The sequence below is a fragment of the Nymphaea colorata genome, chromosome 11 (assembly GCF_008831285.2).
Source record: "Nymphaea colorata isolate Beijing-Zhang1983 chromosome 11, ASM883128v2, whole genome shotgun sequence".
In the NCBI taxonomy this organism is placed as follows: Eukaryota; Viridiplantae; Streptophyta; class Magnoliopsida; order Nymphaeales; family Nymphaeaceae; genus Nymphaea; species Nymphaea colorata.
The window spans coordinates 11,251,734-11,263,266 of NC_045148.1; the positions used below are offsets into that span (position 1 = coordinate 11,251,734).

At 44.4% G+C, this 11,533-nt stretch overlaps 1 protein-coding gene across 1 annotated transcript; it reads right to left on the reverse strand.

Annotated features, from left to right (window-relative positions):
* Positions 1 to 746: 746 nt before the first annotated feature.
* LOC116264167 (RNA demethylase ALKBH10B) lies at positions 747 to 9,821 on the reverse strand. The gene is made up of 7 exons (XM_031644232.2): positions 8,891 to 9,821; positions 3,808 to 3,938; positions 3,444 to 3,561; positions 2,516 to 2,611; positions 2,298 to 2,413; positions 1,557 to 1,714; positions 747 to 1,432 (listed from the first exon to the last, which is right to left on the reverse strand). Exons 1-7 carry the CDS (start codon positions 9,648 to 9,650, stop codon positions 976 to 978), a joined length of 1,836 nt encoding a protein of 611 aa, XP_031500092.1. The 5' UTR covers positions 9,651 to 9,821; the 3' UTR covers positions 747 to 975.
* Between the last annotated feature and the right edge of the window lie 1,712 nt (positions 9,822 to 11,533).

Consider the following 11,533-nt stretch of genomic DNA (forward strand, 5'->3'; position numbering starts at 1 on the left):
ACACAATTACAAGATGTCTTCTTGGACAAGAACTCGAACAAGTGTCCTTAGAACACTTATTCTCACAACCAAATGGTATCTAAGGGTCGGTTGGCAGCACAAACGCTGTATGAGTGTCATATGAACATCACAAAGGTTGAGGGTTACATTGGCAAATTCATAAGACGCTTACGTTATGTCTTTAATGCCAAAAGACCCCTTAAAAACTGGGTTTGTCATAATCCAAATTTTGACATCACCCAAATGCCATTTCATGCTGTTGCACAATCAGCCCACAATTTTCTTTTTTCCAGCTTTCAGTGTTTTACAAGCAAATTTACTTCTCAGAAACTTGAAAATCTCTGTGGGCCGAAGGTCTACTCGGGTTTCGGGTTCCCTATGAAGCGGAAACTATAAGCACCAAAGGACATGTTATACTAGGAATCTGGATCTACCCATATGCACCACAGTTACTAGCACTAGGTGGCACCTCTGTTAAGCTAACAAGGAAACTCCACCATCTTAAAACATGTCGAGGTAGGTGATTGACTTCATCATTGCATAAAAGACGACTGTTTTCATGCGCACCTGCACACAAGGCTTGACCCCAGGAGGTCTGTCCACCTGATCATGGGGGCTGGACTTAAGCTCTTCAAATTTAAGAAGATTGAGAGTTTTCATTTCTTGGGATAATCCGATAGAGCCTTCTAGCACCAACTTTTCCCATCCGAGAGAAAAAAATAAAGGGAAAAGAACGAAAAGTTGGATGCCACAAGCAACAAAGATGAAATTAGTTCCAGATGATATAACACAAGGTGAACGTGAGAAGAATGAGAACATTCACCCAATCTTTTCTGCACAATCTCCCTCTTTCCTAAACTCTTTGCGATCTGCCCTCTTTGTCCCAATCAACATTTCCAACCGAAAAAGAAAAACAAAAGGAGAGAAAAAAGAAAAAGCCAAAGAAAGAGAGGGGGAAAAAAAAAGAAGAGGGCTTTAACCTGAAGGGTTGTTGCTTCCAGGGTTATCTCTGGCTTTGCTTTGTCTAGGACTGGTCTTGGACGCAACCGAGTTAGCTTTGCTAGGTATGAAGACGCCTGTGCCAGCAGGTGGTACCTTCCTCCGGATGATGAGGGGCCACCCTGCTGCAACCGAGACCAAGGGGACATGGAGGACTCCCCACCTGGGGACTCCGCCTGCTAATGTCCTGCAGCTACGAGGGCTGCTGCTGACCAACTTGCCCGAGAGGGCCTTCTCCTTCTCCTGCAGCCCGCTCGCCTGCCAAAGCGTCATTTTCCTCGCCAGCAGGGGCTTCTTGGTGCTCACCAGTTGCCGACTATGGTTGTTGGGCTCTGCAGAAACCTTGACGAATGTCACTGTAGCTCTCTTATTTGGAGAAGGGCATATCGCGTGAGTTGTGCTTGCACTGTTCCCTCGCATCACTACGAGTGACCTGCATGGCCAAGATGAGTATAAGGAGATTTCATCAACTGAGGTAGCGAAGGCATTGAACCTGAGCATTCAACGGAAGAAAGGGATTGGAAGATTTGAAGTTTGAGCCAAGTTGCTACGCATACCCTTCATTGAGGGGGAGTTCCAGCGAGCCCTTGTAGTTTCCATGGCGGTCACTCATTAGAATTCGGCCGAAGACCATCTTGCAGTCGGAAGTCAGTGAAATGGTAGAGATTGGTTGCTCAATATGTGGTGGTTTCAAGTATGGTTGAGAGCATTCCCCCTGCACACAAAAGTTCAGTTACTGTTAGTCCAGCCCGACGAAGGGGCAGAGCAAAAATATTTTTCCAGTCCTTGCATGGAAGTGCAAAGCCGGGAATAAAATTGAGGCAGTCAGAGGCACACAACGCCTCCACTTGCTGACAAGTCCAACACTTAATTGATCTTCATATGGAAAAGGGTATAGGCACTAGGGAACGGTTATGGTCTTGGTTACAGTTTTAAATATTTGGTATCGATATTCAATGAATGTCATGGTGTAATGAAGATGTAGCACTTGAAGGAACCGCTGGTGTGACAGGCGATCTCAACAGCCCAAGTTCAGGAATGCTGATGTGGCTTATTCTAAGAGAAAACACAAAATTTTGCTACCTGGTGCCAAATATCGGTCCTCCTATGGTGCAGGATTTTGAAGATAAATTCCGGCAAACAGGGATAGGTTGAGTTGTTAAGAATAGTAGCTCCATTGACTTTCATTAGGGGCTAGTCGGTCATAGGAACAATTAAAGAGGGGCCTATAGCATGCGGTTCCTTTGAAAAGCATTGGCCTAATTGTGCTACACACTTCATGAAGTTCCAAGGTTTACCTCGTCAAAGTAGTTGATAATACAACAATTCGGTTTTCTGCTTTCTGGTATTAGACGCCAAGCCACCAAGCGATCAATAATAGCTTCATAAGCAGCTGGAATTGGTTCAACGTTGACTGCAAACAAAGAACAGCTCAAGGATCTGTTAAATCGGAATAAGCACACACACAGAAATGGACGCAAAAAGAAGTGAGACCCTTAAGTATTCAAGTATTTACTTGGCTTCTCCTTCTGGCCAAAGATTGGGACTCCAAGCTGTATCATCTCTCTTTTGTTACCTTTCACTTGCTTGTTGAAGGATATGTATGTCTCACCTGAATTCGGCGTGCCAAAAACAATTGCTGAGAAGTCAACAAGGATACAAATTGAATAACAACATGAGCACGGACACAGATAAGCACACACTTTTGGGGAAATAGGAGTAAAAAGTAAAGATTCATCCACGTTGTCTTTGGATTCTGCTTAGTGAACTCCAGAATAAATGCTCTACATTTTGTTATAAATTCTCCTTGATAACCAAGTAAAAATCTGAAATTTCTATAGTACGATTAGGAGCCCCTCTCTCTCTCCCTCCCTCATCCTTGTGGGAGAGAAATTTCCGTAAGTTCCAACCCGGAGGGCCGGAACGAAATAAGCATCGTCAGCTGAAGATTCAGTTTCGTTGACAAGACAGGAGAAATACTTTGGGATTTCCCATATTCCATTGAAGAGCCTCGATAAAGAATACTCAGTTGGGCACAATATTCATTTCGCCTCGAAGATGCTCGTGCACCTATCATGCATCAGCAACTACACTCAGATTATAGCCCCCTTTTCACGCTTAATCTCGTAAATAAAAAATAACCAAAGCTAGCTAAAATATTAGGCTGATCATATTTGGATAAACTATATTAGGCTGATCATATTTGGATAAACTATATTAGGCTGATCATATTTGGATAAACTATATTTAACCACTCGTTGTTGATCAAATAAATTTATTAAAAAGGGATTTCAGAGAGGAACGCGCAGCTATATTACACTATGGACGTTAAAGAGAAGGAGTTTATGCCAAAATTAGTCTCAGCCTCTCGTGCATTGTTTCCTGAAACAGTTGCCGATGCTCATTTCGTTTCACTAGTTATAAGAAAGGAAAAGAAAACCTACCTGAGAGCTCCCCTTTCTGACCAGCTACACGCAGCTCATTGGCAACGGAAAGCAGATCGGAGAGCTCCTGATCGATAAATATATCATCGTACAACTTTAAGCCTTTTACAACATTAACCTGCAAACAAGATACAATAAAAATTAGAGTGGTTTTATGCCTAGCTTCTGACAAGGATCAGGGGCACTTCAAGGTGTATCTACCTAGATAAATTCACACACGCACACACATAGACATGTAGAGACGCATGAACGACACACACAGACACGAGCACAGTCGCACATAACACACGCACAGGCAAGCAAATGTGCGAGTAAAATAAAAAAGAAACAAGGGAAAACAAGTCTTGAATCGTATAGAACTCGCCATGTGTCCATCTATTGTCTCCTTTGCACTGAAACCTTTAGTGGTCCTGACCCTTGCCAGCCTTTGATTACAATCATCACGTTCAGAGGAAGTGTGAACATCTTCCAAAGCAATTGGACTGTTTGAGATTCCTAACACCCAAAACAGAAAATCGGCTGTAAGAAATATACAACCATTTAACTGGAACTCAAAATGGACTAAGGATGACAACTGAACGCCCAGGGAAACTACTTTTACAACCCAGGAAAACTACTTTTACAACCCAGACCAACAATTCCTAACATGAAAACTCATATCTAGTGCCATTTTTCAATCTCGATCTAAAGTCTGTCATCCCAATTTTCCTTTCGCTATCTCCAGGTCCAACAGGCATGCTAAAGTACCGTGAACAAAAAGAACCTAAAAGAGCAGTTCATACTATTGCATTACATGAAATGATGTAGTCAAGCGCGCTAGCGACCATGCACGTTTTTACTGAACTATGGCTCACGTAAGGGCAGATATGAGGGCAGTCAGCCACTATTGAATGCCCTGGAATGCCTAAATCAGTTGTTCATTAATTTTTGATCGATGGATATTTGCATAATCATCGCAACAATTTTTGTGCACAAAGAAAATTATGCTGTTAAACAAGCCTAATATCATTCCCCACTTGCCGGGGAATTACTCCCAAGCCAATCAGCATTCACGTCCTGTTTCACGCTAAAAGAATTCGAACAATTTACTTCTCTAAGAGAAACTGCTAGGAACCACGTGTTCCTTTAACGCCTCAACCGCAACTAGCGATGTTGGGGTAGTGAAAATGACGAAACTCAAATTGAGGAATGCACAGGAGTAGAACAGAATAGGAAGAGACCTAATTAACAGTCACAGCAACAGCATACAGTTGAACAGTTGGTAAGGTAGTGCCTTGCATTTGTTTTATTCACCACCAACAACCCCGCCTTGACTAGTGGTTAAAACGGTCGATTCTATGAAGAAGGATATATGACTTTTGACTTTCCTAGACGGAGACTAATCGCCCCTTTGACAATATGAGTTCCTGATTACATTTTTCATACGATACATGTGACTTTTCATAGGGAATCTCGTCTTCGGGAAGGGTAGAAAGTGTGCATTCCCGTACAGGCAAACTGTTCGAGAATAAAAAACACTCCACGGGACCATGAAAAGATGGGGCTGAGCACGGCGCCAAATTATCGGGGTCAGTTCCTCACGGCTCTCCTTTATAAATGGCTATGAAAAAGCCTCTTAACTGCTTTCCATGAAATAAGGAGGACCCAGACGACAATTTGCGGGCCTGTTTTTTAACTTTCCTTTCCAGTAAGGCCAAGAGAAAACTCCCTACAACCATCGCTGTACATTAGCAGGCGTTCCAGTTGCCTATTTCGAGGACCCCGCCAACCGTAGAAAGGGGTAAACTTTTTTGTCTTTTTCGACGGCTTCAATTGTAATTGTTCACCAAACATGAAAAGCTGAAGCGATAGGAACAGTGTTTTGAAAATGAACAGAAGAGATTCGTCACCAAGTCCAAGCAACGACCCAGCCTCCGACAGACGGACAATATTAGTGAGCCCGTATTTGTTCCAGCCTGACCTACATGCTCTCTCTTCCACTAAAACTGTCAATGATCGCCTGACAAAGGTACAGGTTGAAAAAAAAGCTGGCCACAAGCAAGTGCAGCGACCTGGAAAGTTCCTGCTTCTTACACATCCAAAATTAACCTGCTTTATTCATTCATTCCTTGACTTTCTGCAACTGTACATCTAAGGCAGAAGCAGGCTGTTTCTAGTTGTTTCACGCGTGTGAGAGGAGGGTAAGAGTGTTCGAGCGACAAAACATAATCGAGTCAAATAATGCACAACCACGATCTGCAATCTCCATCCTCCAGCACCATGGCGACAGACTATTGACACTATGTCCCACTTTTTGTTTCACACGGACGCCCTGCTTGACCTCATAGGGAGTAGGGACTCTAATCTGAAGAGTCGCCTTTATTCGCCCTACAGGGACTGTAGGACATATAAAATTCAAGATAACATGATTATGTCGTCATTTTCACGGCCTGTTGGAGAATGCGCTTGAGGAAGATGGTAGAGGTCATTCTTTTCTTTCTCCTTTCTTTTGAAGCACAGAAAACAAACCCAATGTCCACCGAAAAACAAATCACCATAAAAGTAAGTTGTTTCAAATTTTCCCAAGATCGCTGCATTCACACTCATATTAACCCAAGTAGTTGAACTATTGAATGTGGTTATGAAGAAAGACCTATTTTCTTAAAAAATATTTCCCAAAATCATATCAAGAAAATAAAACTTCCTAAAAAAATATTATCAGCTTGATAACCTAGTAAAAAGTACGTTCGTGGCTTCTCCAACTGGACTTTATCCAAATTCTCCCAGAAAATGTACACTGCATTCACTCTCTTATTGACCATGGACAAGGTAAATAAAATACCTCCTCATGGAATCTAACTACTTCCAGCTTTTAATATTCACAAAGTTTCACCCAAAAAAAAAAAAGGCAGCTCTGCGTCATTCAAACGCCCCTTCTTTGACCAAAGGTTGCCCCGACTATCACATCCGGTTAGCGGAAAGGCTAGATAAAAATCCCCATAACCTGGCGCTGCCAAGGCAGATCCGAGATGATCGAAGAGTACACATGGCAGCAGATGACTTGACTTTTAGATTCTCCAATGGCTCCACCGTCCCACGCCCTTTACTTGTCTCTCACTAGAACCAAGACCTATCTCTCACTTGAACCACCAATTTAGGCGCCGGCATAAATGGCGTTTGGCTGCAACTTCAAAACCCTGTTCCCACATGCTGAATAACAAATTCCCCTTAAAGAGTAACAAGGCCGTTCACTGGGGCCCGACCTCAGCGCGTCTAAACGGACTAGTCTTGGCCCAACAATTGAGTGTCAAAGCCAATCAAGGGTCCATGACCTGACCCAGGTTAATGGATTGAATCCGTTTATGAATCCCATTGCAAATTTTTTGAACATGCCCGATTAAAGCAATTAAGTTAAATTTATAAAACGTAAAATTATACAGTATAACAATAATATAGCAATGTCTCATGTTTAATGAGGTTAGGTTGGCCTGAACCAAACAACCTGCTCCCATTAAACCCAGTCCCTGCGCAGCCTACCGAAGATCCTGAAATCTTGCGGCTTTCAAGGTGAGGGTCTCAAACAGGCTCCGAGGCAGCAAAGGAATTTCCATCGTCAGAAGCGAGCCGCACTATTTCTAGGTGCCGACGACTCAGATGATGGGGTTCGCACCATGGGGCAAAACTATTGGCGTCTTCCAGGGGAGAGGACAAAAGATCAACGCGAATTCTGTGACCCCAAGGAGGCACATGGATCAAGGGAGAGAGAAGACAGCCGAGGGCCGAGGCAATTCACTTGGGAGCTCCTATGGCTCACCAGTCACCAGCGCGTGGTGGCCTAGCGTGGCCCGTGTGGACCACACCACACACCTCCTAACAACACCAGACGCACTAAATAAATACCTCGCGAACAGTGAGCAGATCGTGCAATCTTGGCAAAGGAAAACTTATTTCTAAAAGGATCTACAATTTTCGGTGGTCTTTCTTTCTTGGTAGCTTATGTACTTTTCAAGAAGCTCTGATAAGGGCATTGCTCACAGCAGGACGAGACCAATTAAAGGCACAGGTCTGCTAGAAATGGACTTCAAAGTCCACCATTCTAAAGGAAGTAGTAGTATCAAATTGAATAATCCAAACCAGCTTCTCTTAACATAAGAATACGCTTCACCTTAATTTGTATTAAAGGCGTCTATTCTCCTGCCAACCATATTTTAAAAAATGAAAAGAAAAAAAAAAAAAACTACTGATTCATGCTCTTCAAACAATCACATGCAATTGTGGGCTTGGAATCAAGCTTGAAAGCTTTGAGTCGGAGGATAAGAGTTAGATGGCCGAAACTTGTTCCTTGAAATTCCCCCAACACTTTGATAATAGTGAAAAAGAGTCGCATCGGTTGTCAAAGGCAGGAGAATCCGAAACGTATCGCGTACATTCCGGGACTCTAACAGCATTACTCAGCCACAAGGGCATAAAGGCACGGAGCGGTCTTTCTGGACCTCAACTTTTTCCGATTCCCTTCCGGCAACGACACGACGGATAGCACCAAGTTGTAACAGAGTGGGAAAAAGGAAAGAAGACCGGAAAGAACAAAACGGAAAAAGTGGATGCCACACGACGGTTCCCCGCGCTACTGTTACGTCCTAAGTCGGTCATTCCGTCAACTCTGGAGAAATATGAGAATCAAGCGAGAACGAATCGAGTTCGCGCTCTATTGGGTGGAACGAGGAAACCCAATCATTTGGCAACGGCGTTGTCCCAGATTGTGCCCCGATTGGCTCCGAGAGTGACAGGTCCGTCGATGGTGTTCTTGTTTTGGCTGTCGCTTGTTTTGGCTGGGGCAGATGAATCGGAACGGGCATGAAAAGTACAGGGGAAGCTTCTCCTTGCGCCGTCTGTCAGAGCTCGGCCTGGCAACCGAATAGTAGAGTCGGCCGAGACGATTCCGACAATATTCTAAGTTTCTAGCCCAAATGCATAGAGGCTCTTGGGCTTCCGGTTCAGATGAAAGACCTAAGACAGACGCGACTCGGAAATGGGAGAGCAGTATTGCTGCTCGCTTTTAGGAGTTAGCCGCCGAGTTCGTGGTCAACGACGGCCCGCTCGGCTCGTTTCTGGTTGCTAATTGGAGCCCTTGAGACGAATTCTTCTTCCTAAACCCCAGGAATTCCACACAAAATGACTCGGGAAAGCAAGTATGTCGCGCATGGCACAATACAGAATGATAATGTCTGATGAGAGCATCGAAGCTCGTTCTGCAATCCGATTGGTCAGAGGCCTCATTTGAGGCTAGATCGTCTCGCACCGGTATTCACTCGGCGGGACGATTTGAATCCTCGCGTTTCTTCCACACTCCCCTGCAATTCTCCCACTTCCCCTCCCTACAGACAACTTCCTCTCAAGCTCCGGCAAGCATGAGGATCAAATGACTATCTATCAAAATACTTCAAATAAATGGGGTTGAAAAAACTTACCTGAAACTGCGAGATCGCCAGGCGCCGGAACGTCCTGATCCACAGGCGACGCTTCCGCCTGCACATCCGTCGTCGCAGCATCCGATGCCCATTCGGTCTCCGATTCCAAAACCCTAACCGTGACACCTTCCTTCTTTTCCTCCTCCTCGACCGGTTGCTCCGTCTCTAACTCCAAGCTTTCCGGCTCCTCAGCCGCCTCCTTCTCCACGGCCGCCGCTGGGATCCCAATGCTCCTCTCCTCCTCCAGATTTCCCTTACTCCTCTCTTCCTCCTGCTCCTCCGGGTTTCCCTTACTCCTCTTTCCCTCCTCCTCCTCCTCCGGGTTTCCCTTGCTCCTCTCTTCCTCCTCCTCCCCCACGGTCTCCTTCGTCACCTCATTTCTCGTATCCGTGTCCTCCTCCTCCACTTCCTTCCTGCAATCAGTTGTCTTCGTCGGCACCACCGACACCGCCGTCCTACTCTTCACCTCCTGCTTCCTCGCCCGTTGGGCGGCTACGGCGGCGGTGGCGTCACGGAGCGCGAGGACGACCTCCGCGATGGAGAAATACGTCTGCGTCTGGAGGATGGGAATCCAATTCATCCGCCGACGGTGGATGGCCGCAAAGACCTGATCATATTCCGGCCAACGATCGGGGCCGCTGACGACCCTGAGGTGTTGGCAGAGCGCGTCAATGATGGCGTTAGCCGCCGTGAACTCGCCCTTAAACCACGCCAGCAGGGCGTCGGTCGCCGGGTTCCGGACGGCTTTCACGGTTTCCATTGGGTGCAGTTCCGGTGGTTGTGGAGTCACGCCGGAAAGCCGCCGCCGGCCATCTGTCTCTCTCTCTCTCTCTCTCTCTCTCTCTCTCTAGAAACGCAATGGAACAACGACTCCGACGACGACGGCGATCTTTTTCGCTTTGGGGGGTTTGTTAGCGGGGAGGCGGAACGGCCGGTGAGGGCATTGGCCCTTTTATGCAGCAGGGCGGGGCCCAGTGGCTGACGTGGAAGTTGATGTGGCGAGGAATGGGAATGAATCGCCGAGGTGGCGGACTATTTTGAGCGGGAGATAAAAGTGGAAGCTTCCCTTGGGGCGGGACGATAAAAAGTCCTTGCATTTGGTGGAAACGGGTCGGATACTCGAAGTGGATCCAATCCAATCTTTTACGTCAGACAAAGTCGCGACTCGCGTCCAGTGAACATTCCAAACCGGTTCGGGACCTTCAATCCAGGATCCTGTCAACGATTCTCTAATTACGAATGTTGGCTCTTGTACTTCACCTAGGGATTTCTGTTTCTATTCTTTTTTATATCTATTACATTTGCATGACATTTAGTCTTAACTTTTAAAATATTAAATTTAATATTTGATCCGTTGTTCATCTTTAATCAAAATCAATTATTGCGCTTAGAGTCACTACAAGCATGAGTGCGATGCGGGCAACACTAGGTCAGTGGCGGAGCCACATATAGTGGGTGTGAACAACTGCCCAGCTTTTCAATTTTTTTTCATTCTTACATTAAAATAGTTTAATATTTACTTTATATTATACATGTAAGTGCTTTTTGTATAAAAGCTTTTCTCGCTCTGTCACTGCCCATGCTCGTGAATACGGCGGACATGAAGTCCGATCGGTTCGATCTGGTAAGAGACGGCTTTAGCATCTTTTACTGTACCAACCAAACTCGTGAAGTTAGATAGTACCGAACCGGTGCCCCCATCCTCCCGTCAAGCCTTCACGAGAAGCGCTCCTCTCTAATTAAATTCCCAAACATAATAATAAATGGAGCTTCATTTCTTGAAACGGAAATAAATAATTATACAATAAAAGAATTCAACGACATTAAATATTTAAAAAATAAGAAAAGGCCTCGATTAGGCCTATTCTAAGTATATGTTTAAGGACAAGCGTCATAAAAAAAAAAAACTTCATAGTGAACCTCAATTTATAGTCAAATATTTGAAAAATTAAAGCGCATCAAAATTAAAGGCATGCAGTTATATTAAAAAAAGGAAGGACCCAAGATACTAAAAAATGCGATAGTTTTTGTTCGAATAGTTATATATAAATTCCAGCAATTGTAGTCTGAAAACGTCAACCGGGCTTAATAACACCGATGGCACACTTCACGAGGCTCTAGTATGGGCTTCACATAGCAAACTTATATATATATATATATATATATATATATATATATATATATATATTATCGTATAATTAAATTTCGTTTAAGACCAGAGGACGACATTTATTGACGTGTTGGCATTCCTTGCATCTACACGTGTTTTGCATTTATATTACAATATAAAATGTTGGTAATATGTACATACAATTATATGTATACATTTTTCTCATTTACTTGTTTATATTTAAATACATGCGCATGCAGAAATTTATAAAGCTTCAACGACCGATCGACCCATAAGTTTTTATTTTATGCATTGGATCCAGATCTGGGTCTCCCTCACGGGTCTGGATCCGACCCATATTCATTGGTAGAAGACGTCGATTTTGAATCTTTAGGCTGCTTAGACGCCGGTCAAAGCAAAATAGGCCGAGTTTTCTTATTCATTGACCAGACGCCCAACTAAAAACATCGCTTTGAGGTGAAATTCCTTGTTTCTAGAGTTTATGTCCGAGCATTGGCCGAGCGGGTCAACGC